Raw genomic sequence first — 27,942 nt, forward strand, 5'->3', positions numbered from 1 at the left:
TCCACCCTCATGCAAACAATGTTCTTCCACCTATCAAAGGAAAGGCATAATTTCACTGAGGGAAAGAAAAAAAAAAGCCAATCATGTTTGGAGAAAAGAAAATCCCCAGTACGTTTCCGAGCACAATTCAAAGTGTTGGTGCTGACCTTGAAAGCCCTAAACGGCCTCAAAGGCCCAGCATACCTGAAGGAGCGTCTCCACCCCCATCGTTCTACCCAGACACTGAGGTCTAGCTCCGATGGCCTTCTGGCAGTTCCCTCCCTGCGAGAAGCCAAGTTACAGGGAACCAGGCAGAAGGCCTTCTCGGTGGTGGTGCCTGCCCTGTGGAACTCCCTCCCACCATATGTCAAAGAGAAAAACAACTACCAGACTTTTAGAAGGCATCTGAAGGCAGCCCTGTTTAGGGAAGCTGTTAATGTTTAATAGGTTATTGTATTTTAGTGTTTTGTTGGAAGCCGCCCAGAGTGGCTGGGGAAACCCAGACAGATGGGCAGGGTGGGTATGTATGTATGTATGTATGTATGTATGTATGTATGTATGTATAAATAAATAATAATAATAATAGTAATTATTATTATTATTATTATTATTATTATTATTATTATTATTATTATTATTATCTTTCTGGCCCTGCCAACCAATGACCCAAAATTGCCCAGTGAAGGCTCTAACCTGAGGGTGGGCAGGTGGGAAGCTCTCAAAGTCCCAGGGGAAACAGCCTTATATAGGCCTGCCCTCCCCTCTGCCGCAAGGGCTTATGGGACAGCTTTTTCCCCATTAGCCCATCACACAGAGAAGATACTGGGGAAAACCTTGCCCTGTATTTTGCTGCACTCTATGGGCCACAACGCTTCTGGGCACGGAGCGGGGCTTATGGATACTTTGAATTGTGCGTGCAAATGTCCTGGCAGCCACTAAAATAGTTGAATGGCAGAGCTGCATTCTTCAGATCACTGGCACCAGGCAACAGCCTGGCCGCAGCATCCCAGCCTAGAAGAAGTTTCCCAACACTTTTCAGAGACAGACCCACGTTCATGGATGAGTCCAAACCTAGTGTTCAAATTATAAGCATTTCATTGTGATGGGATTCACATAGGATATTTGCCTTGTTAAGTGAGAGACAGTTTGTGTGTGTTGATCAGCTCTGCCTGAGTGTTTCTGGGACCAGTTAGATATTTGCTTGTTGATATGATTAAACTAAAGTGTGGCAGACAGCAGATGAGAGAAAAAAGCAGGTTTCTCTCTTTCTTCCTGATTGTCAGCTGCTTGCTGAAGTTTGCTTCATAATTAGAATCCTGGCTGACAAGTTTAATTGGGCTTCCTTCTTTGAAAATTACAGCTAATTGCAGAGCCTTGTCTTGGTTTGCTGCCCATTTGGGACTTGGCACAAGGTGGAAAGCACAGCGTCCAGGTAAACACAGGTCACAGTTAATACCACGTAAAAGTCAAAGCGCTGTTTACAATGCAGGACAGAAAACTGTATAGCAAATGCTATTTTAAGGTTAGTTGTAATACTGAATAATCAGGAATAATGATGATCTGTGAAAATTGCAGCTGAATGTAGCATAGGCGATGGCTGGAAGGGCTCTCCGTCAATTATCTCTAATTGCAGGGTCTTGACACAGCGTTCGCCGTTGGGAGATGCCCCTGGAGAGTTTGCTCCAAATGACAAGAACAGCAATCAGTTATACAGGTTTACACTAGTGCACAGACCAAGGCAGAACTGGACTTTGGAGGGCTGAGTTAACACAGATCAGAAAGTTTTATGAAAGGTTGCCAAAGCAGTTCACTGTTTCTTGCAATCCAGCTAGGCCACTCCTATTTATGTGCCCAAGTCCAAAGTCATGTACCATGAAATGCTTAATTCTGTCCCTTTAATGCATCAGGTCAAGGGTGAGGAAAACACAGCCCCAGGGTCCAAACAGGACTCTCTCTGGCCACAGACCCCATGGGCCCTGATTCACAGGCTGTATCCGTTGCTAGTTGTACTCAGAGTAAACCCAGTCACATAAATGAGCATGATTATGTTGAGTGCATTAATCTCAGTGGGGCTAAGCAGACCTACTAGCATTAGATACCTGCATTAGATAGCATTAGATATATACTTGAGTTCTGATCACGCCTCTTCCTTGTCTGGATGGACAATAGAGAGGGGTGCTTGTAGGAACTGGCCTACTATCCAAAGGTAAAAGTCACATCCAGGGTTCCACTCACTTATCCCTCTGCCTTGTCTACCATTGGAGGGTTGTATGATGAGCCCTGCAGAATGGACATTCTGGAACACTCTGAATCACCACCATGCCACTGACCCCCCGCTCTGGCCCGCCATCGCCCCTCCACTGCCTTTACTTTTGCCCATGGCATGACAATTTTCCACCTTCCCATTTTGACTCTCTGGCATAATCTAGCAATTCTAAAATATAGACGCGCTTTTATTCTCGCAAGATTAATGTATTGCCCTTGGCTGTACTTGAGGGACAATTCCTACAGACTCCACACAATAAACACTTATGTCCCTGTGGAGATGGCAGTACTGAATCGGTGGCGCATGCCCTTCTGGCTTGCACTCTGTATAAAGACTTGAGGAATGAGGTTATCACCCTTCTTGTATTGTCCATTCTGGGTCGTCCAGCCATTACCACAGTGTTCTTTCTCTTGGCAGATCAAGATGAGCAGGTGACAGCAAAGGCTGCAAGGTTTTTAGCTGGGGCAATCAGAATAAGATCCACTATTTGACTATTGATTCAAAAGCCTAAACTGTATTTTACATAATTGACTTTTTATTTCTATTCTTTGCATATTGTATTGTTGTTTTATTGCTATGGCCGATGGCTGACGCAAATAAAGATTCATTTATTCATTCAACTTTGCTGGCTGGGCTTTCTCCCCACCTCCTCCTGGAATACTCCTCCTGAAATAAGAAGCCAGGGTGGCTTCTGTCAATCAGTGATGTCCTGTTCCAATCAGAACAATTGGTGTGTGTGACAGGATTCAGCTTGGATGGGCAGGCTCAGTTGGAGCAGGCAGAGTGCACTGTAGGAAGTTAGGCAGGAGGTGATGGGGGAACTCTTCCCCCCCCCAACATCAGCTGACTTGCAGGGAGTTTCATTGTACCTGGTTACGTCATGCTGAGAACTGGCTGGCATGGCCAAATGCTGCAGAAAGTAAGATTAAACTCTGCATGCATTACCCTCCTGCCCGTACGGGCCAGTCTTGCCAGACTCTAGGGTTGTGCGCTCATCTCACTCTATAGGCCGGGAGCCAGCGCTGTCCACAGACACTTCCGGGTCACGTGGCCAGCGTGACAAAGCTGCATCTGGCGAGCCAGCGCAGCACAAGGAACGCCGTTTACCTGCCCGCTGGTAAGTGGTCCCTATTTATCTACTTGCACCCGAAGGTGCTTTCAAACTGCTAGGTTGGCAGGCTCTGGGACCGAACGACGGGAGCGCACCCCGCCGCGGGGATTCGAACCGCCGACCTTTCGATCGGCAAGTCCTAGGCGCTGAGGCTTTAACCCACAGCGCCACCCGTGTCCTGGTCGCAATCCTGCTTGGTTTTGGGGTGCCAGTGAGTCCCTCCTGGGAAAGCGTGTTCTCATTAATAGAGAGCACGTGTTGCGGTTGGGGCCAGGCAAGACACCCCACTGTTGCCAGGCAGTTTGGTTAAATGGGCCTGGCAAGGACTGGTTGCCCGAGTTGCTGGGGTAAAATTGATGTTGCCCGTTTGGGGGTGGAAACAGAGATTATTTAAGCTGTGCTCACAGCGATCTGCTTTCTCTTTCACTGTGGGCACCGGATCACCCACCCGCCCTCCCTTGTTTGGGCTTGCGCTTTGACATTGCTATGCCTGTCATGGGGTCGTCTGCCATTGGGGCAGGGGCCTGGTAGGGATTTTGTCCATCTGGCTGATTGGCTGGTGCCATTTGGTTTTTGCCTACTGCGTAGAAAATTGTCACCCCTTGTAAGGTTGGCGGTTAGGCATTGGTTCAAATTGGTTGCTGGAGGGGTAAGGATTGGCTGGGCCTGCCCTTCCAATGCTGCTGCTGCAAGGGAATTCCGTTAAAGGAATTCAGGGGCTTACCATCCCTTCGTCCAAACCCCTGGAATCGGGTTTGGGCCGCGTAAGCCCCTGGGAGCATGTGGGTAGAAGCTGAGAGCCTGTGTCGCAGCCCCAGTTCTCCCCAATATTGTTTCCCCTCACTGACTTTCGCTGGAATCTGGGATTCACTTCTGTCCCCAAGATGGGGGGACAGATAGTCATAACCAATGCCTAAGCAACCACTCACATCTATGTATGTTAATAAAGTTGTGGCCAAAATTATGCCAAAAACCTCAAACAAAAATTCCGTGTGATGTGTGAGTTATTGGGGTTGGGGTGTTTTGGGGGACATCAGCACACAACTGGCTGGCTCTTCCAAATACTGCAGAAAGCATCACACACACACACACACACACACACACACACTGCACCAGCTGATGTGCAGGGCATTCAATCTGTTTGGTTCAGATGTGCCAGTGAGTTCCCAGGGAGAATGAGATGATGCACCCAAACCCTACAGAAAAGAGGAATGAAGGGCACACCAGCGGATGGTGGGAGAGTGTTTTTGTTTGTTTCTTTGTTATTTGATTTACATACTGACTTTTATCCAAATATCCCATGGCAGTGTACAACATTAAGAACACATTTTATGGAGCATCAGTAATAAAAACATAATAAAAAGAGTAACAACAGGCAGTATAATAATACAATAATAACAGCCCCCCCCCCGCACAGCTTTAACAAGAAATAGATCATTTAATGGGCAAAGGCCTGGACAAAGAGGAATATTTTTGCCAGGTGCCTAAAGATATGTAATGATGGTGCCAAATTCAGTTGACCCCATCTCATGTTGGCTTGTACTCACATAAAGAATGAGATGTGGCTTAATTTTGGAGGATTTAATTGAACAAACAATTTTATTGTATAAAATTAAAACATCTGTTATGTGAACTAATTCCCAACAGTGCCTGATCCTATAGGTGCATCATACCTATGTCTCAAATTTTGAGCAAGTTGAGAGGCAAAAACAAAATTAACTAGATTGACTTTGCCAAGAGAATTGTGATCATCTCTTCCCAGCACAGAGGTTTTGAGACACTGAGTGGATGAATGGGTCAGATTATGGGAAATATTCAGAGGTGCTTTTGTTTTATTTTTATTTTTTTAATGAGGGTATGGATTCTGTCCATCTTAAATGCCTTCCTTAACCCCATCTTGAGTTACTGTAGGTAAATATATTTATCTTCTCATACTGGGAAATTAAGCCCTCTTCTTGTTCACTAAGGTGAATGCAAGTTGACGGAGATGTAAAACGATCCAGATTATCACAGGTTTCACCTGAATAAACCAACCTCTTTCCAGGGATTTGTTTTTGACTGACAAAGCTGAGCAGACATGTCTGCCCACTAAAATGAAATATCACTCAACTCCAGAGCTGGATCACACTTAGAGGCTGATTTTGTCTCTCCAACTCTTACATCACAGAATGCATGCAAAATTTCTGCCTGAAGTAAACAGATGTCAAACAAAATAAAGACATGCAATGATGGTGCCAGGAGAGCCTCTCTGGGAAGAGTATTCCACAGTAGGGGAGCCACCACAGCAAAGGCCCATTCTTGAAAAACTAAGAGAGCCATTGGCAACTGGACTGAATTACAGAGGCCCCAAATACGCATTTTCGGTGACCTCAGAAAATCAGCCTGTTCCTTGTTCCCAGACATGTACACAGAAGTCAAATTCTGACTGTAAGCTACTTGGGCTAGACTTTTTCAAATTGCTAATGATGCATGCTCCAGAATGATAGGACTGTGGTACCTTGGTTTAAGAACAGCTTAGTACTGTGGTACCTTGGTTGTCAAACTTAATCTGTTCCGGAAGTCCATTCGACTCCCGGAATGGTTCGAAAACCAAGGCGCGGCTTCCAATTGGCTGCAGGAGCTGCAGGAACTTCCTGCACTCAGTTGTGGAAACCATGTCGGACGTTGGACTTCCAAAGAACGTTCGAAAACCGGAACACTTACTCCAGCTTTTGAGCATTTGGGAGTCAAAACGTACGAGTACCAAGGCATTCAAGAACCAAGGTACGGCTGTAATGTATAAGTTTTTTTTGTGTGTTTTTTTAAGGCTTGGGGCATCCTGGTTTTTACTTTTCCCAGACATGTACACAGAAGTCCAATTCTGACTGTAAGCTACTTGCAGGGCTTGGCTCTGTTCCTAATTGCTAGGTTTGCACAATGCAGAATGATAGTAGAGTGGTACTTTGGTTTAAGAACAGCTAAGTTTATGAACAACTTGGATTAAGAACGCTGCAAACCCAGAAGTAGGTGTTTTGGTTTGTTCACTTTGCCTTGGAAGCAGAACATGTTCCACTTCCTGTTGAGTGTGTTCCATTTGTATATTGAGCCTCCCGCTGTATGGGAAAGCAAACCTTGGTTTAAGAACGCTTTGGTTTAAGAACGGACTTCTGGAATGAATTAAGGTACCACTGTACTGCATAAGTAAATAAAAAAAAAAAGCTCACAACTTTCGGGGTGTCCTGGTTTTACTTTGAGAAATACGGCAACCCTAATATCAATTTGTTATTGATAGCAATGTGGGGGCAAACAATACTGGGAAGTCAAGTGATGAAGGAGATGAACCCATCTTCGGGTGGGGGACAGGATGGGACGGGACTGAATCTCATGTACTCTCGGACTTTATGTTTAAACCCAGACCTTCATTTTCTGCCAACTAAGAATGATCTCTGGGAAAACTTAACTCTTGCTCAGGACTAAGCAATGCTGCCTACTAATTATCTCTCAAGGAAGACAATCATAGTCGTACAATTCAGGGGGGGGGAGGCTTTAGCAATTTGGTCATGATGCAACTGCAAATACGAAGAACACTCTGAGGAATCATCTCCATCATTGTCAAAATTGCTGGCTTCCATCCTCTTACATAGTAGATATACACATTCTGTTTGGATTAAAAAACAACAACAGCATCTTTAAAAAGGCATAACAGCTTCCTATTGTTCAGAGCTATATCTAGGCACAGCCAGGGCTCTGCCAGTCTTTTGTGTCATCATTCTTCTTTTTCATGTGTGGATATGATTCCATGCAGTTTTCAATTTCAAGGAACATTCTTTTTGTGAAATGTGAACTTCCTTGACTAGGCATGGTTTAGCACATGGTTTAGCACATAGTTTAGCATATTGTTTAACTGAAACACTGCCTCACCACAATGTACCTTATGTTCTCTTGGGTAACAGTCATGGGTTTAGTTATTTTCTTTGTAAACCAAGGAAAAGTGAAATTTATTACTAAACAGTTGCAGTTGGTTGTTTTAAAAAGAAGTAATAATAGCTACAATGTTATTATTTGCATCCCAGCAACCTCCAGTCATTCCTGGGAATAATGAGTGAAGAAAAAGAAAATATGCTGGCTAACTAAAAGACCAAAGCGCTGGTGCATAGACTACCTAACAGCCCCCTATTCAAAGGATACTTTAGCCAAACTGATAACATCCGCATATAAGGCTGTTGTGGAAACATGGGAATCTACATTGGGAGGGGGAGATTTCTGAGCAGGATCCTGCTGGTGCTGTTCCTGCTGTTACTTCTGCTTCACACCATATGCAAGGCACATTCTATTAACTGCAGCATTTATGATGATCCTCTTCCTATTGCTCACGAATTTTACCAGCCAGGAGACCTTGTAATTGGTGAGATGGTTTCGCAAGTCATATACTTGTCTAATATCCAGTCTTTTATGGAACAGCCTTCACAGATATTGATTGATGAACCTATGTAAGACATTATTTATTCCCCTTCCTTCCGATCTAATATAGTAGACCACAATGATTGAAAATGCATCATTAAGCAGTACTGTGATTTATATTTTGATGTACTTTTTCATGGAAACCCAATAAAATTGTAAATTGTAAAATTCAGTATTATGGAAGAGGTATGAAGTACTCAACCTCAACATGACAAGATGAGGGGCAAGGGTGGATATGGGTAGACAGAGAGACAGAGACAGGAAGCCCCCAATTTACACGAGGGTCACATTCCGGGAATCACGCTGAAAGCCAATGTTGTGCATGGCCAAAACAAATTGGGTTCAGTGGCAGATGGGATTCCCAAAGTCTTTTTCCCCAGACACCCACCCCCCTTTGGATTCAGTTTTTATTGTTTTGCCAGCCATGTAAAGCTGAATACAGATTGTGGGCTTAATGTATTAATTTCTCTGATTACGGTAACTGTTTGTACTGCTACTATGTTTTCCTTTGCAAGCCCCACTAATATAAACAGTTCTGTGCTTCTTTATGTTATTTAGTAAGCCTTCTACAGAATTTCACATGGTGGATCATACCTTGTCACTGCCCCGCTATTTCTGTTCTGTCCATACCTCGTTCCTTCTCAACCTTGAGGGATGTGAGTTTATGTCCATGTCCACCTTCTGACTCTTTCTCTGTACAGTGGTACCTCGGGTTAAGAACTTAATTCGTTTCGGAGGTCCGTTCTTAACCTGAAACTGTTCTTAACCTGAAGCACCACTTTAGCTAATGGGGCCTCCTGCTGCTGCTGCGCCGCCGGAGCACGATTTCTGTTCTCATCCTGAAGCAAAGTTCTTCACCCGAGGTACTATTTCTGGGTTAGCGGAGTCTGTAACCTGAAGCATGGGTAACCTGACGCGTATGTAACCCAAGATACCACTGTATAACGCAATTCTGGATCTTTTCTGTCTCTCCTCATGCTTTGAGTGCATCGCTTTCTCCCCTCACTATTCCCTCAGATTGCTCCACTTCACACCCCTGAGTGATCCTTTTTCTGTTCCATTGCTGAGTTGAAGCACAGAGCCTGGAAATTATTCAGAGCAATGAACTTTGCTCTTCTCATTCCATTATTCATTTATATGTACTTCTGGGAGGCATAACCACCTACAACATTCATGGTGAAGTAAGCAGTCAGCAAGGGAAGGGATCAGAGGCTCTGTGGCCTCAGGTGATGTTCTCTATGGCTTTCTTGCACCTATGGGCACTGTGCTGGCAAGGCCACACCTATTGACATTCAACTACTAGTTTTTATTGGTACAAAGAGTAACTCCCTTAAATGCAGGGAACAATTCTTCCTCTTCTTCCTCTTCTTCCTCTTCTTCTTCATTTCAGTCCAGTTGTAATTTTATTACAGCTCCGTGCCAAAGAACTACCAGCACATCCTGGCCTTAGCATTTGCTGTCAAAGAAATCAATGAGAATCCCAAAGTCTTATCCAACATCTCTCTAGGGTTCCGCGTCCTCAATAGCTACTACACTGCAAGGATGACCTACAAGGCCACGCTCAACCTGCTTTCCACACAGCATAGATTTGTCCCCAACTTCAAGTGTCACAAGTGGAACAATCTGATAGCTCTCATTGGAGGATGCATCTCTGAAATCTCTGCCAATATGGCCACCATTTCAGCAACCCACAAGATTCCACAGGTAAATTGGGTGCATGGGTGTATGGGAAATACTATCCTGATTTTGAGAAAGTTGTGACAAGGTTCCTGCAAAGTTTAATTGAAGAGGGCAGTTTGGATTAGGATTAACCAAGCAGTGCTGAGAGCCAATTGTACAGAAAACTTGAGCATCTGTAAATTGAAGTGGAATGGTATGAATGTGTCTAGGACATAAAGGATTTGAGTTTTTATGGTTCCTTTCCCCCCATTTTTTACTAGACCTAATACACAAATGAAAACACATAATGTAAGGAATGGCTGACAGAACTGTGTAACTTTAGTCCAGAGAGGAAGGCACTAAGGAGGTTAATATAGTACTCTAAAATACCTTAATGGCTGTTACACAGAAGAAGGGAAATACTTGTTCTCTGCTGCTCTATAGGGCTGGACTACATATTTTTAAAACATTAGGAGAAACAATTAAAAATTATCACTAATGAATCAGATTACTGGCTCTTCTTCCACACTGTTTTCCCTTACTTGAAGTTTTCTTCTTTAAAACCTATGCAGACATTTACTGGGAAAGCTATGCCTCTGAAGTACCTGTGAAATCGATAGTTTGGCAATCTCTCATAATCCATCAAAAACAAAACTAAACACCTCATACATTTTATTTTAGCTCACATATGGATCTTTTTTGGCGATACAGGATGCAAATCTGCTATACCCATTTTTATACCAGATGGTCCCAAATGAAGCCAAACAGCACATAGGAATTGTGCGATTACTTCAACATTTCAAATGGATATGGGTTGTAGTTTGTGCTGTGGATAATGACAAAGGGGACCAGTTTCTACAGACAATTTTACCACTACTCTTTGAGCATGGCATCTGCTATGATTTCATAGTAAGATTAGAAAAATGGAACTATCTGGATGAGATGATACGCTTGGCTTACCAGCACTGGGAAAGTTATGCAATTGCATTTGAGACAAAAGCTAATGTATTTGTGGTTTATGGGGAACCTCCATCCTTTCTGTTTTTGAGAGTATTGTCATTTATAGTACCTGTAATGGGATGGCCACCTCTGGGTAAAGTGTGGGTTGCTACATCTCACTGGGATTTTGCATCACTGTCTATTCAGAAAGACTGGGAAATACAAATGTTCCATGGTACTCTATCCTTCACAGTCCACGCAAGTCAGCCATTAGGGTTCCAGAAGTTCATTCAGACGATAAGACCCTTCTGGAACAAAGAGGATGTTTTCATCCAGGACGTCTGGGAACAGACTTTCACCTGCTCCCTGAAAGCACCTAACGGACAGGAGGTGGAGGCTGAGCACAAAGAACCCTGCACTTTGGAGGAGAAACTGGAGAACCTTCCTGGGATTTTGTATGAAAAACACATGACTGGTCACAGCTACAATGTCTATAATGCTGTCTATGCTGTGGCACATGCTTTGAACTCCATATACAAATCCAGCTCCAAACATAGCAGATTGGCAAGAGGAGAGAGATTTGCCTTTCTGGATGTGCAACCATGGCAGGTAATGACAACTCAGAACTTCTTTGCTTTGCCTTCAGCTGCCACTGATCTCCTGGCTTTTCACCTCACCAGTCCCAATGAGCTCCAGCCGTGTCTGATGGAAAGAGCCACAGAAATTAGCCTGCCTGACCAGGTGCACATTTACTCAACATCACTGTCATGCTAGCTTGCCAAATACCCGCAATAGGAACCCAACTACTGATCTGGTTTGCTAGACCTTTTCAATCAATGTATCCCCTCTATTGACCGTTCTTTATGTAATTAATTTCATGTTAATGATGATGATGATGATGATGTTTTTTTTTTATTAAATATTTATTGGTATTTTCAAGAAACACACAACAAACAAAAACAAAAAAATAAACAAAATAAAAACAACACAAAAATACATAATATTCAAAACTAAACAGAAAAATAGAAAAAACACATAAAGTTTCTGATACTTATTATTCTTAACCTTATTTCTCAGACCTCCTCACACCTCCCCTTCTTGTATTCCAATTTAAATTGTCAATTCAGCAAGTCCTTAACTTATTTCTTCACCTTAGCTTAAACATTTGTTCTAACATACTCTTATTTTACTTTACTTCTTTTTTCCATTTCCTCAATTTATTTTTAACAGCCTTATTTTCAATTAATTTAAAAAAGAAAAAACCAATTTTACCTTATCAAAATTACACATCAATACTTATACCTCATTAATTATTCTTAAACCTTTTTCCTAAAGTCGACCAAAATTTCCCTTCCACGATTTGCCCAATTTCCTTACCACTAACAAAATATATATATATATATATAAAAAAAACAAAGCAAATTATCCTTATGTACCCTTTGGATTCCCAACCTCCACCCACCCTTTTCCCGGTTCCAGTCCCCAACCAATATCCATCAGTCTTTATGTTATTTATTTAGCCTGGAGATCTCACGTCCGAGGCCCTTATATCTCTCTCAGTTCCTTTTTGCCAGTCTCTTTGATAGTCCTTGATGTTAAGCCCCAAGTCTCGGAGGGGCTCCGGCCCAACAGAATCCATGTTGCTTCCAGCCAGTCCTCCATACTTAAAAGCAAAGCCTATGGGGTACTCCAACTCTTATTTCAAATTTCTTTCAGATCCAGATGTCCCCAAAGCTCCAGCTTTCACCTTCAACAAATTTGTAATCCTCAGGTCTTCAGATCTCCTCCAAAGGGGATCTCTCCATTTTCCAGACTCCCATTCAGACCAGGCTTTCCGCATCCAATTTTTATTGTCCTTTTTTATCATCATGTCAGGCCTCATATTGTAACTCTCCTTTGACTCCTGCAAACCTCCAGCTCCTCCTTCATTTTCTTCAAAAACAACATATTGCTCCATCGTATCTACACTTTCAGTTTCATTTATTTGTTCAGTTAAATGGGCTTCCTGTTTCAAGTCCTTATCAGGCTCAAAACTGTTGTTTACTGTCCAGTGTAGTAGTGATACCTCTGTAGACAAAGCATTGTATTCATCTTGTAAGTTTCCCAAGAGAACAAGTGCTCTGTCCAATTCTGCTTGGATTTTACATACTCCAGCCATTTTTGTGATGTAGTGTCCCTATTACCCCTCTAGGGGGATTTTAGTTCCTTAATATTCCTTTCAGCTCAAAACCAAAAGTCCAGTTATTTTGTATCAGCCCTCCTTATTTTCTTTTTTTTTTATATAAATTTTAATTAATTTTCCAACACATATTAAATAACAATACAAGACAATACAAAAACAAACACACATATAAACATGTATAATTTCTTAACCTTCTTTTCCTTAAACCTTCTTTCAACGACTTCCCCATACCTCCTTTTTCTGCATCCTTGTTTTAAATTTTTCCAGCAACCTCTAATTTTATTTACTTATGGCACTTCCTTTAAATCCTTTTTCCCATATCCAATTGTTTATCGCTGCAATTCTATTTTGCATTACTCAAAACATTTTAGCACTCATTAATTTTACAACAGTTCTTAAGGTAAACTTTAAATTTCTTCCAGTCTTCTTCCACCGTCTCTTTCCCTTGGTCTCGGATTCTGCCGGTCATCTCAGCCAGTCCCATGTAGTCAATCACCTTCGTCTGCCATTCTTCCAGTGTGGGTAGTTCTTGTGTCTTCCAGTACTTTGCTAAAAGTACTCTTGCCCTCCTTATTTTCAACAAGTTATACCGAATAAACCAGCAAAAACAGCAGAAACAATGTTCTCTTTTTCCAGCTGACAACTAGCTGACTAACAGCTCACTTGACAGCTGTCAAAATCTTCAATGCAACAGGCTTTCTCATAGGACGTTCCCGGGTCTAGGGGGGGGTGAAATTTCAACTCCCAAAATTCTTTTTATCCTCCAGTAAATCTTCTTATAATGTCAAAACCGTGAAGTCAAGATCTTTTATTAAAAAACAAGAAACAGATTCTCTCGACCTTAGCTGCCCAGTCCTTTGCTTTAAATTGTTTACAAAGAGGGGGGGTGGACTTCCTTTTTAGCCCCTTCCCGCTCGTTCCAAATCCAAAATAAAAACTTTTTTAAGGTTCCAATCTCCGTATTACTCACGGGTTGATGTTTTAGAGTCCAATCGATCTTAGAAGAAGTTGGCGCTCTCTGTCAATGGCTTGCGGCTTCACTCCGTAGGCGAGGGAGTACTCTCAGCACCACGCCTCACCCTGCCTCCGTTCCGAAGCCTTTAAAAAGGCTCCGTCGCGGATTGGGGGGGCGCAAATGGTGCCCGCCGAGTCTCTGTGTTCACAGGCATCCGCGCCTGTGATTTTAAGGGTCTCCGCTTCGCCGCAGCGGCCAGACCCAGACGCTACGGAGCCGATTCCCTCCGGAGCTCGGAGGGAATCCGCCATTAAACAATGGCGCCAACCCGGAAGTCGATGATGATGATGATGATGATGATGATGATGATGATGATGTTGATAATAATAATAATAATAATAATAATAATAATAATAATACTAGTAATAATAGACAAGTGGAAATACTCCATCACCATATATACTGCTTTAAGCACAGTTATTTATATCATTACTTGCATGTAAATATTTCACTATTCCAGGTCCATCCCTTTCTGAAAAGCCTTATATTCAACAGCAGTACTGGAGATATGGTGCACTTTGATGAACATGGAGAACTGGTTGAAGGTTTTGATGTTACCAATTGGATCACTTTCCCCAATGGCTCACTGACTAGATTGAAAGTTGGAAGACTGGAGCCTCAGGCTCCAGCAGGCAACGAGTTAAACATCAATGATGAGCAAATTGTGTGGCATCCAAGTTTTAATCAGGTGAATTATAACTGCAAACTCTTGACTTTATAAAAGGGAAATGTTCCCTTCTGGGCAGCTCACCATTCCGTCAGTTCTTGAGGTGCCGTATTGTAGATTGAATGCTTTATGATCTTTGACCTCATAAATTGATCTCAAACCTTAAATTAAAGCAAGGAGTCCTTTTGGCCATCTGTGATATTTAATTTCTTTATGGAAAAATGTTGTCACGTAAGCCAGTTACAAAGCATTGGAAAGTAAAATATTTTATTTTGCTAAAATATCACAGAACATCATGTAGAGATTTCTGGAAGGAAAAAAGATCGACTGTGCTTTTATCTTCAACATATCTTTATCTTATTTCTACCACTTGATATTTTGTGGGGTCTGGAGATGACATTATCTTTTTCATGATCCGCTTTCAGGCTGAGTCTTAGACTGATCAAACCTAGAGATGAAGTTGGGAATCGGTAACAAATGGGCGACAGTGGAGCTGAGCCAACTGGTTCATCCTCAGTCTCTCTGCCCCTCACATGAGTCTAATCACACGGAGGTGAAGGACTGAAAAGGGCTAATCTATTGTTGCTCATCTATATGATTTTGCACAGGCGCTGCCCCTTTCTGTGTGCAATGACAACTGCAACCCTGGTTTCAGTAGGAAAAAGAAGGAAGGAGAGAAGTTTTGCTGCTATGATTGTGCTCCATGTCCAGAAGGAATGATCTCTAGTCAGAAAGGTGGGAGGCAGGAATTCCCATGACCTAATTTATGGGTGTGTGTGTGTGTATATATATATATATATATATATATATATATATATATATATATGTGTGTGTGTGTGTGTGTGTGTGTGTGTGTGTGTGTATATATATGCATGTTATTTATTACCTTTGTTTTGAGAATGCTGGTGAATGCAGAGCAGTCTAATACATTTTATTATTACTAATTTGTATGAAGTTTTCCATTTTAACAATCCAATCAAGTCACATTAGTTATTCCAAATTATACAAATGCATATCATAAAGTCCAAATATTTTGCCAAATTATAATTTTTTTGTTGGGGGTTCCCGTGCTTGGAATTCAGTAGGGTCCAATCATCTCTTATTTCTCCTGCTTTTAGTGTACACCAGTCCCATCTTTCAATCTTCTTGTTGTTATCCATCTTCTTCTTTAATAGCCCTGAGTTGTTTCCACAGGCGAGTTAAACTAAACAATATTATGCTTCTGTGTGAACTTTGCATGACTCTCCCTTTTTTTAATAGCTGGTAAGTCTTTTGTTTGCAATAAATCCTCACACGCTGGTATTTATGCTGGGTCCATCCAAAAGTCCTCCTCAGGTGGCAGACGCCATCTTTTCTCCGTTCTGATGAAATATAATCTAGGCATTTGCTCATTAATTTTCCAGACCAGTTGCACCATACCTTAGCCTTTCCAGGGGAGGTTTGCCAAGTCAAACTTAAAATACAGACATAATAACAAAGTAATAGCTCTCCTCCCCCTATAACTATCAATCTCTGCAACATAGTCTGTCTCATTATGGCGGATCCCAATTAAATACTGCGTCACAAGAGAGCCTTTAGTCTTCTTTCCAAATATTTCAAAAAACAAAGGCTTTAGTTGATATTTTTTATTTCCACACAGTTTATTTTCCAATCTCACTTGCTATAGGTTGTATTGATGGTTCTTCTGGGGGGTGGGGTTGTTAGGTAGCAGTGTAATAAGAAAAGAAAAAGTTTTATCCCCCCCACCTTTTCGTTCCGTTTCAATATACCGGCTTAGATGTTATTCTTGGATGCTATCTTCTTTCCATTCCAATCCATCACTCTTAACGTCTCAGTGGCAGGCTTAATTAGCAGCTAATGTACCCTTTCTTCACTCAAAGCATGTGCAATAAATCTGATATCCAATCTTTTATCATAAGAAATGCAACATGAGGTCTCTTGGAGACAGCGTCCGGGAGAACCGAGGTCGCTTGAGGGCTTTCCATCCAGTGCCCTCACCCCCTTCTTCTTTTCTAACTCAGGGGTGGTTTATGGACAACCGCGGATGAGGCTGCATCTTCCCTTCCACCGGGAAGAAAAACGGGAGGCTGATTACTCCCATCTCAGCCCCTTAATTACCTCGTGTGAGCTGGAGGGATGGTATTGTTGGCCATCTTCCAAGGCGCCCCTAGCGGAGCCCCCGCAGAGGAGCCTTAATACTAAAGGAATTTTCAGAAACAATTATGTTGTTGTTGAGTTGTTTTAAAAAAATTAATCAAAGTTATTGGGCTTTTATAGGATTTTTAAAGGTTTTTTTAAAAAAAACAACCCCCCTATTTGCCATATGTTCAGGTTTTCCCAGACATTTTGCCTATTCAGCAAAAATCTGCCTGGACGCCATTTGGCAGCCCAATTCCCAGATGTTTCAGGAAAACTCAGACGTATGGCAGCCCTACATTAGACTGATCTCAATTTTGCTGCCTACACAACTCATGGGACATTGTGAGGATAAAGTGGAGGGAACAAAGTATGCCACTTGAAGTTCCTTGGATATAAATGTAGTAAATGTAAAGCTAGATGTAGATGGATGAAGGAATGAATGAAAGATTAGACACCTGTCTGAGATGGAAAAATGAGCAAAGTGCCCCTTGGTTGCCAGCAATTTCCCAGGCACTGAGAAGGTCCTCTCCTGGTTCCTGCCAACTCTAAAGCCAGGGTGAGAAACCTTTTGCATCCTCAGGGCCTCATCCTGTTCTGTGTAACCTTCTAGGAGTAGTTGGTGGGTCCTGAGGCAAAAGTGGAGGGAGCGACTAAGGTGAGTTTTAACTTGTACCGTGGGCTACTTTCTATACAAACTTTCTATGAGATTCGCTTCTCCTGGATTTTGTCAATGAACTGCAAGAACACAAAAATAGACATCCTCAAACCTTCTTGTGGCTGATTGCTTTTGAATGGCATTACCCAGTGTAAAGGCATACTTAAATAGGTGTTTGTGTTTAGAGAGATGTTGGTCAGCCTTTTGAAATACTTCAGCACCTCTTCCCTTTTTCAGACATAGACGCTTGCGTGAATTGTCCAGAGGACCAATATCCCAACAAGGACCAAACTCAATGTGTTCCCAGGATTGTGAGCTTCCTCTCTTACAAAGAAAATTTGGGGATCATCTTAGTGGTGTTTGCTATTTTTCTCTCTCTCATCACAACTTTAGTACTTGGCATTTTCCTGAAGCACAAGGCTACTCCCATAGTCAAAGCCAACAACCGGACCCTCACCTACATCCTTCTCATCTCCCTCCTCCTTTGCTTCCTGTGCTCCTTGCTTTTCATTGGACGGCCTGGAAGGGTGATCTGTCTTCTCCGACAAATGGCTTTTGGCCTTGTTTTCTCTTTGGCCATTTCCACTGTGTTGGCAAAGACGGTCACTGTGGTTGTGGCATTTATGGCCACCAAACCAGGATCCAGCATAAGGAAATGGGTGGGGAAAGGACTGACCAATTCGATTGTCCTCTTCTGCTGCTTCATCCAAGCTGCCATTTGTGCTCTTTGGTTAAGTACTTCTCCACCGTTTCCAGATAAGGACACGCATTCAGTGATTGGGGAAATCATACTTGAATGTAACGAGGGTTCAGCTTCCATGTTTTACTCCGTCTTAGGCTACATGGGCTCTCTGGCCACCGCCAGCTTCATAGTAGCTTTCTTTTCCAGGAAACTTCCTAACAGTTTCAATGAAGCCAAATTTATCACTTTCAGCATGTTGGTGTTTTGCAGTGTTTGGTTGTCCTTTGTTCCAACCTACTTGAGCACCAAAGGGAAATACATGGTGGCTGTGGAGATCTTCTCCATCTTGGCCTCCAGTGCTGGATTACTGGGTTGCATCTTTTCCCCCAAATGCTACATTATTGTGCTAAGGCCTGAGCTGAATAGCAGAGACCAAATGATAAGGAAGAAAAAATAAATTAAAAAAAACAGATTAATCTCTTTATTTAATTCTTACACATATTTCATTGGATACGACGGCAATAGAAATGTCATTGGAATTGCGGTATGAGTGTTTGATGCATTTCCTCCTTAAATTCAGTTGACCCCATCTCATATTGGGCTTGTACTCACATAAAAATGAGGCATGACTTATTTTTGAAGATTTATTTCAACAAACCATTTTATTGTATAAAACTAAAACATTTGTTATGTGAACTGATTCTCAACAGTGCCTGATCCTATAGGAGCATCATAGAAAAAGGTAAAGGCACCCCTGATCATTAGGTCCAGTCGTGGACGACTCTGGGGTTTCAGTGCTCATCTCGCTTTACTGGCCGAGGGAGCCGGCGTACAGCTTCCAGGTCATGTGGCCAGCAGGACTAAGCCGCTCTTAGAAAACCAGAGCAGTGCACAGCATGCTTCCTGCTGGAGTGGCACCTTTCTTTCTACTTGCACTTTAACGTACTTTCGAACTGCTAGGTTGGCAGGAGTTGGGACCGAACAACGGGAGCTCACCCCGTCGTGGAGATTCGAACCGCCGACCTTCTGATCAGCAAGACCTAGGCTCTGTGGTTTGGACCACAGCGCCACCCTATGCCTCCAATTTTGAGCAAGCTGAGGGGCAAAAACAAAATTAACTAGATTGACTGTGCCCCACAAATTATGATAATCTCTTCCCAGCTCAGAGGTTTTGAGAGACTGAGTGGTTGAATGGGTCAGATTATGGGAAATATTCAAAGAGGTGCTTTTGCTTTTTTATTTTTAAAAATGGGGGTAAGGATTCTGTCTGTTTTAAATGCCCTCTCCCCATCTTCAGTTACTGTAGGTAAATGTATTTATGTTCTCATACTGGGAAATTAGGCCCTCTTCTTGTTCACTACGATGAATGCAAGTTGACGGAGATGTAAGGCAATCCAGATTATCACAAGGTTTCACCTGAATAAACCAACCTCTTTCTAGGGATTTGTTTTTGACTGACAAAGCTGAGCAGACATGTCTGCCCACTAAAATGAAATATCACTCAACTCCAGAGCTGGATCACACTTAGAGGCTGAATTTGTTTCTCTAACTCTTACATCACAGAATGCATGCAAAATTTCTGCCTTCAGTAAACAGATGTTAAACAAAATAAAGACATGTCATGATGGCGCCAGGCGAGCCTCTCTGGGAAGAGTATTCCGCAGTAGGGGAGCCACCACAGCAAAGGCCCATTCTTGTCATGTTATTCTGAACTCTTGGGGACAGGAGATGTAGAGAAGGGCCTCAGATCACGAGTGCCACCTTAAGGTTTTGGGGTCCTAATGCATTTAAGTCTTTGTAGGTAAAATCCAGCACGTTGAATTGGGCCTAGAAACTAATTGGCAGCCTGTGCAGTCAGGGCAGGATTGGTATAATATGCTCAAACCGTCTTGTTCTGGTGAGCAACCTGGTCATTGAATTTTGCAGCAGCTGAAGTTTCTGAACTCCTTTTAGAGGCAACCCCATGTATAACACATTGCAGTTATCCAATTTGGACGTTACCAGAGTGCAGGCCACAGAAGTCAGGCTCTCCCTGTCCAGAGAGGGGCATAGCTGGGCTACCAGCACAAGATGACAGAGTGCATTCTGCACCACCAAGGACACCTGGGCCTCAGGTAATGGACATTAATGCATCCGGGAGCACCCCTAAGTTACGTACCTGTTCCTTAACCCTGCTTTGCCAGTATCTCCCCTCCCCTGCCCCCCGCAATCATGGACCAGCTGTGATATCTGGGCTAAATATTTTTTTTTTAAAAAAATATTTTTATTGAATGATTTTATGTTACAAAAGAAAACACATTAAAGCCATACTACCACGAAATATAATTGAGAAATAAAAATTACATGCATCAATATTTAGTTTGTTATTTGTTATTTACCGTCTTATTTCCTCCCAGACATTCCATACAAAAGACACATATGTACACCCACAGGGAAAATAAATGATAATAATGATAATAATGAAAGTAAATATTTCCCCCCTTTTATCTTACAAAATCTTTTCTTCAAATTTGACTTCTTGTCAAGTCCCTTCACATATATTTTGAAATATGGCACCCCTAATATCAATTTGTTATTGATAGCAATGTGGGGGCAAACAATACTGGGAAGTCAAGTGATGAAGGAGATGAACCCATCTTCGGGTGGGGGGGGGACAGGATGGGACGGGACCGAATCTCACACACTCTCGGACTTGACTCTACGTTTAAACCCAGACCTTCATTTTCTGCCAACTAAGAATGATCTCTGGGAAAACTTAACTCTTGCTCAGGACTAAGCAATGCTGCCTACTAATTATCTCTCAAGGAAGACAATCATATTTGCACAATTCAGGGGGGAGAGGCTTTAGCAATTTGGTCAGGCATGATGCAACTGCAAATACGAAGAACACTCTGAGGAATCATCTCCATCATTGTCAAAATTGCTGGCTTCCATCCTCTTACATAGTAGATATACACATTCTGTTGGATTAAAAAACAACAACAGCATCTTTAAAAAGGCATAACAGCTTCCTATTGTTCAGAGCTATATCTAGGCACAGCCAGGGCTCTGCCAGTCTTTTGTGTCATCATTCTTCTTTTTCATGTTTGGATATGATTCCATGCAGTTTTCAATTTCAAGGAACATTCTTTTTGTGAAATGTGAACTTCCTTGACTAGGCGTGGTTTAGCACATGGTTTAGCACATGGTTTAACTGAAATGCTGCTTTACCATACTGTACTTTCTGTTCTTTGGAGTAACTGTCGTGGGTACAATTATTTTCTTTGCAAACCAAGGAACGGTGAAATTCTATAACTTAACTGCTACAGATGGTGATTTTTAAAAAGAAGTAATAATAACATAATTATTTGTATCCCCGCAACCTCCAGTCATCCCTGGGAATAATGTGTGAAGAAAAAGAAAATTTGCTGGCTGGGGCTACTGACAGATGAAGAACCATTTTTAACTAGAAGACCAAAGCGCTAGTGCATAGATAACCTAACAGCTCACTATTCAAAGGATACTTTAGCCAAACTGATAACATCCGCATATAAGGCTGTAGTGGAAACATGGGAGTCTACATTGGGAGGGGAAGATTTCTGAGCAGGATCCTGCTGGTGCTCTTTCTGCTGTTACTTCTGCTTCATACCATATGTAAGGCACATTCTATTAACTGCAGCATTTATGATGATCCTCTTCCTATTGCTCACGAATTTTACCAGCCAGGAGACCTAGTAATTGGTGAGATGGTTTCGCAAGTCATATACTTCTCTAATATCCAGTCTTTCAGGGAACAGCCTTCACAGATACTGATTGATGAACCTATGTAAGACATTATTTATTCCCCTTCTATCCGTGTATAATATAATCAGAATGAAATTATTGAAAACGCATCATTGAGAAGTACTGTGATTCATATTTTGATGTTCTTCTTCATGGAAACCCAGTAAAATTGTAATGGTGGGGTGAAGCATTCTTTAGTTTCATGGAAGAGGTATGAAGTACTCAAGCTCAGCATGACAAGATGAGGGGCAAGGGTGGATATGGCTAGAGAGAGAGACAGAGACAGGAAGCCCCCAATTTACACGAGGGTCACGTTCCAGGAATCATGACAAAAGCCAGCTTTGTGTATAGTCAGAATAAATTGGGTTCAGTGGCAGATGGGATTCCCAAAGTCTTTTTTCCCAGACACCCACCCCCTTTGGAATATATTCTTATTGTTTTGTCGGGCATGTAAAGCTGAATACAGATTGTGCGTTTACTGTATTCATTTCTCTTATTAACTGTTTGTACTGCTACTAAATTTTCCTTTGCAAGCCCCACTGAAATAAACAGTTCTGTGCTTCTTTTCATGATTTAGTAAGCCTTCTACAGCATTTTCACATGGTGGATCATGCCTTGTCACTGCCTCCCTATTTCTGTCCTGCCCAAACTTTGTTCCTTCTCAGCCTTGAGGGATGTGAGTTTATGTCCATGTCCACCTTCTGATTCCTCTCTATGGAACACAATTCCTACTCTTTTCTGTCTCTCCTCACTTTTGGAGAGCATCACTTCCTCCCCGCACTTTCCCCTCAGATTGCTCCACTTCTGCCCTCATAGTGCTCTATTTTCTGATCCACTGCTAAGATGAAGATCAAAGCCTGGAAAAATGTTCAGAGCAAAGAGCTTTGCTCTTCCCATGTCATTATTTAGTTATATGTACTTCTGGGAGGCATAACCACTCACAACATCTCATGGTGAAGTAAGCAGTGAGCAAGGGAAGGATCAGAGGCTCTGTGGCCTCAGGTGATGTTATCTATGGCTTTCTTGCACCTATGGGCACTGTGTTGGCAAGGCCACACCTATTGACTTTCAACTGCTTGTTTTTATTGGTACAAAGAGTAACTCCCTTAAATACAGGGAACAATTCTTCTTCTTCCTCTTCTTCCTCTTCTTCTTTTTCCTCATTTCAGTCCATTGTGTTGTAATTTTATTACAGCTCTGTGCCAAAGAACTACCAGCACATCCTGGCCTTAGCATTTGCTGTCAAAGAAATCAATGAGAATCCCAAAGTCTTATCCAACATCTCTCTAGGGTTCCGCGTCCTCAATAGCTACTACACTGCAAGGATGACCTACAAGGCCACGCTCAACCTGCTTTCCACACAGCATAGATTTGTCCCCAACTTCAAGTGTCACAAGTGGAACAATCTGATAGCTCTCATTGGAGGGTGCATCTCTGAAATCTCTGCCAATATGGCCACCATTTCAGCAACCCACAAGATTCCACAGGTAAATCGGGAGCATGGGTGTATGGGAAATACTATCTTGATTTCAACACAGTCTTGGCAAGGCTCCTGCAAAGTTTTATTCAGGAGGGCATTTTGGATTGGGATTGACCAAGCAGTGCTGATAGTCAATTGTACAGAAAACTCAAGTATTTGTAAATTGAAGTGGAATGGAATGATTGTGTCCAGGATGTAAAGGATTTGAGTTTTTATGGATTTTTTCTTTTTTGTTTGTACTAGACCTAATACACAACTGAAAACACATAATGTAAGGAATGGCTGACAGAACTGTGTAACTTTAGTCGAGAGAGGAAGAGACTAAGGAGGTTAATATAGTACTCTAAAATACCTTAATGGCTGTTACACAGAAGAAGGGAAATACTTGTTCTCTGCTGCGCTATAGGGCTGGACTACATATTTTTAAAACATTAGGAGAAACATTAAGAAATTATCAATAATGAAGCAGATTACTGGCTATTCTTCCACACTGTTTTCCCTTACTTGAAATTTTCTTCTTTAAAACCTATGCAGACATTTATTGGGAAAGCTATGTCTCTGAAGTACCTGTGAAACCTATATTTTTGCATTCACTCATAATCCATCAGAAACAAAACAAAACATCTCATACATTCTATTTTAGCTCACATATGGATCCTTTTTGGCGATACAGGATGCAAACATGCACTTCCCATTTTTATACCAGATGGTCCCAAATGAAGCCAAACAGCACATAGGAATCGTGCGATTACTTCAACATTTCAAATGGACATGGATTGTACTTTGTGCTGTGGATGATGACAAAGGGGACCAGTTTCTACAGACAATTTTGCCTCTACTCTTTGAGCATGGCATCTGCTATGACTTCATACTAAGGTTGGAAAAATGGAATTATCTGGATGAGATGATACGCTTGGCTTTACAGAATCGGAAAAGTTATGCAATTGCATTTGAGACAAAAGCTCATGTATTTGTGGTTTATGGGGAACCTCCATCCTTTCAGGTTTTGAGAATATTGTTATTTATAGGACCAATAATGGGATGGCCACCTCTGTGTAAAGTGTGGGTTGCTACATCTCACTGGGATTTTGATTCAGTGTCTATCCAGAAAAACTGGGAAATACAAATGTTCCATGGTACTCTATCCTTCACTGTCCACTCAAGTCAGCCATTAGGGTTCCAGAAGTTCATTCAGACGATAAGACCCTTCTGGAACAAAGAGGATGTTTTCATCCAGGACGTCTGGGAACAGACTTTCACCTGCTCCCTGAAAGCACCTAACGGACAGGAGGTGGAGGCTGAGCAGAAAGAACCCTGCACTTTGGAGGAGAAACTGGAGAACCTTCCTGGGGTTTTGTATGAAAAACACATGACTGGTCACAGCTACAATGTCTACAAAGCTGTCTATGCTGTGGCACATGCTTTGAACTCCATATACAAATCCAGCTCCAAACACAGCAGATTGGCAAGAGGAGAGAGATTTGCCTTTCTGAATGTGCAACCATGGCAGGTAATGACAACTCTATATGAGCAACTTTTTTGCTTTGCTTCCATCTACCACTGATCTCCTGGCTTTTCACCTCACCAGTCCCAATGAGCTCCAGCTGTGTCTGGGGGCAAGAGCCACAGGTATTAGCCTGCCTGACCTGGTGCACATTTACTCAGAGTCAACATCACTCTCATGCTAGCTTGCCAAATATCTGCAATAGGAACCCAACTACTGATCTGGTTTGCTAGACATTTTCAATTGATGTGTCCCCTGTAAAGACCGTTCTTTATGTAATTAATTTCATGTTAATGATGATAATAGACAAGTGGAAATACCGCATCACCATATGTACTGCTTTAAGCACAGTTATTCATTTCACTAATTCCTTGTAAATATTTCAATATTCCAGGTCCATCCCTTTCTGAAGAGCCTTGTATTCAACAGCAGTACTGGAGATATGGTGCACTTTGATGAACATGGAGAACTGGTTGAAGATTTTGATGTTACCAATTGGATCACTTTCCCTAATGGCTCACTGACTAGATTGAAAGTTGGAAGACTGGAGCCTCAGGCTCCTCCAGGCAAAGAGTTAACCATCAATGATGAACAAATTGTGTGGCATCCAAGTTTTAATCAGGTAAATTATAACTTCAAACTCTTGACTTTATAAAAGGGGAATGTTCCCTTCTGAACAGCTCACCATTCCGTCAGTTCTTAAGGTGCCCTATTGTATATCTTATGCTTTATGACCCTTGACCTCATAAATCGATCTCAAACCTTAAATTAAAGCAAGGAGTCCTTTTGGCCACCTGTGCCATTTAATTGATTTGTGAAAATGTGTAGTCACATAAGCTAGTTACAAAGCATTGGAAAGTAACATATTTGATTTTGTAAAGTGTCACAGAATATCATGTAGTAATTTCTGGAAGGAAAAAAGATGGACATTGCTTTTATCTCCAAGATATCTTTATCTTATTTCTACAACTTCATATTTTAGGGGGTCCGGAGATGGCATTGTCTTTCCTATGATCCGCTTTCAGGCTGAGTCTTAGACTGATCAAACCTAGAGATTAAGTTGGGAATTGGTAACAAATGGGCGACAGTGGAGCTGAGCCAACTGGTTCATCCTCAGTCTCTCTGCCCCTCACATGAGTCTAATCACATGGAGGTGAAGGCCTGAAAAGGGCTAATCTATTGTTCCTCATGTATATGATTTTGCACAGGCGCTGCCCCTTTCTGTGTGCAATGACAACTGCAACCCTGGCTTCAGTAGGAAAAAGAAGGAAGGAGAGAAGTTTTGCTGCTATGATTGTGCTCCGTGTCCAGAAGGAATGATCTCTAGTCAGAAAGGTGGGAGGCAGGAATGCCCATGACCTTATTTATGGGATATATATATATATATATATATATATATATATATATATGCTATTTATTACCTTTGTTTGGAGAATGCTAATGAATGCAGAGCAGTCTAAAACTAAAGGGATTTTCAGGAACAATTATCTTGTTGTTGAGTTGTTATTGGACTTTTTAGGATTTTTAAAGGATTATAAAAAACAGACCCAACAACAACCTCCTACTTGTCATATGTTCAGGTTTTCCCAGACGTTTTGCCTATTCAGCAAAAATCCGCCTGGAAGCCTTTTGGCAGACTGATTCCCAGATCTGTCAGGAAAAACTTGGACGTAAGGCAGCCCTACAATAGACCGATCACAATTTTGCTGCCTACACAACTCATGGGACATTGTGAGGATAAAGTGGAGGGAACGAAGTATGCCACTTGTAGTTCCTTGGATATAAATATAGTAAATATAATAACTAAATGTAGATGCATGGATGGATGGATGATTAGACGCCTATCTGAGATGGAAAAATGAGCAAAGTGCCCCTCGGTTGCCAGCAATTTCCCAAGCAGTGAGAAAGTCCTATCTTGGTTCCAGCTAACTCTAAAGCCAGGGTGAGAAACCTTTTTCATCCTCAGGGCCTCATCCTGTTCTGTGTAACCTTCTAGGAGTAGTTGGTGGGTCCTGAGGCAGAAGTGGAGGGAGCAACTAAGGTGAGTTTTAACTTGTACCGTGGGCTACTTTCTATACAAAAACACCAAAAAAGACATCCTCAAACCTGCTTATGGCTGATTGCTTTGACTGGCATTACCTAGCGTAAAGGCGTGCTTAAATAGGTGTTTGTGTTTAGAGAGATGTTGGTCAGCCTTTTGAAATACTTCAGCACCTCTTCCCTTTTTCAGACATAGACGCTTGCGTGAATTGTCCAGAGGACCAATATCCCAACAAGGACCAAACTCAATGTGTTCCCAGGATTGTGAGCTTCCTCTCTTACAAAGAAAATTTGGGGATCATCTTAGTGGTGTTTGCTATTTTTCTCTCTCTCATCACAACTTTAGTACTTGGCATTTTCCTGAAGCACAAGGATACTCCCATAGTCAAAGCCAACAACCGGACCCTCACCTACATCCTTCTCATCTCCCTCCTCCTTTGCTTCCTGTGCTCCTTGCTTTTCATTGGACAGCCTGGAAGAGTGATCTGTCTTCTCCGACAAATGGCTTTTGGCCTTGTTTTCTCTTTGGCCATTTCCACTGTGTTGGCAAAGACGGTCACTGTGGTTGTGGCATTTATGGCCACCAAACCAGGGTCCAGCATAAGGAAATGGGTGGGGAAAGGACTGACCAATTCGATTGTCCTCTTCTGCTGCTTCATCCAAGCTGCCATTTGTGCTCTTTGGTTAAGTACTTCTCCACCATTTCCAGATAAGGACACGCATTCAGTGATTGGGGAAATCATACTTGAATGTAACGAGGGTTCAGCTTCCATGCTTTACTCCATCTTAGGCTACATGGGCTCTCTGGCCGCCGCCAGCTTCATAGTAGCTTTCTTTTCCAGGAAACTCCCTGACAGTTTCAATGAAGCCAAATTTATCACTTTCAGCATGTTGGTGTTTTGCAGTGTTTGGTTGTCCTTTGTGCCAACCTACTTGAGCACCAAAGGGAAATACATGGTGGCTGTGGAGGTCTTCTCCATCTTGGCCTCCAGTGCTGGATTACTGGGTTGCATCTTTTCCCCCAAATGCTACATTATTCTGCTAAGGCCTGAGCTGAACAGCAGGGAACAAATGATAAGGAAGAAAAACTAATTTAAAATACAGATTAATCTCTTCACATATTCCATTGGATATGATGGTAAATGTTCCCTGTATCTTGCATTTTCCATTGATCTGGTTAGTGGAGAATGCATATGGGAGAAATTATAGCAAACAGTTGTAAAAGGTGGGTGGCTGTACTTAATTATAAAGATGCAACAAGACTTCAGTAAACGTTCTTGTAGCACATTCTTTGGAATAGTCAAGTAGTACTCCAGCTTTTGGGTGTGGGTGACAAAAATGTTTTCGGGCTCTATTGTTTAATGTGAATGCAAACAATATTAGTATCACCTCATACTGTACATTTGTAGACCAGTATAACTG

At 42.0% G+C, this 27,942-nt stretch overlaps 2 protein-coding genes across 2 annotated transcripts; both read left to right on the top strand.

The window, feature by feature from the left end:
- The first annotated feature begins 7,568 nt into the window (after positions 1 to 7,568).
- Positions 7,569 to 18,191, top strand: LOC128404233 (vomeronasal type-2 receptor 26-like). Its single transcript, XM_053369726.1, has 6 exons — positions 7,569 to 7,825; positions 9,209 to 9,500; positions 10,167 to 11,003; positions 14,052 to 14,279; positions 14,867 to 14,993; positions 17,290 to 18,191. Exons 1-6 carry the CDS (start codon positions 7,569 to 7,571, stop codon positions 18,189 to 18,191), a joined length of 2,643 nt encoding a protein of 880 aa, XP_053225701.1.
- A 1,613-nt stretch (positions 18,192 to 19,804) lies between these two features.
- Positions 19,805 to 27,612, top strand: LOC128404234 (vomeronasal type-2 receptor 26-like). The gene is made up of 7 exons (XM_053369727.1): positions 19,805 to 19,848; positions 21,393 to 21,539; positions 22,692 to 22,983; positions 23,683 to 24,486; positions 24,875 to 25,102; positions 25,689 to 25,815; positions 26,711 to 27,612. The coding sequence occupies exons 1-7, from the start codon at positions 19,805 to 19,807 to the stop codon at positions 27,610 to 27,612; spliced, it is 2,544 nt and encodes an 847-aa protein (XP_053225702.1).
- Positions 27,613 to 27,942: the final 330 nt, after the last annotated feature.

Source organism: Podarcis raffonei, chromosome 16, assembly GCF_027172205.1.
Source record: "Podarcis raffonei isolate rPodRaf1 chromosome 16, rPodRaf1.pri, whole genome shotgun sequence".
NCBI lineage: Eukaryota > Metazoa > Chordata > Lepidosauria > Squamata > Lacertidae > Podarcis > Podarcis raffonei.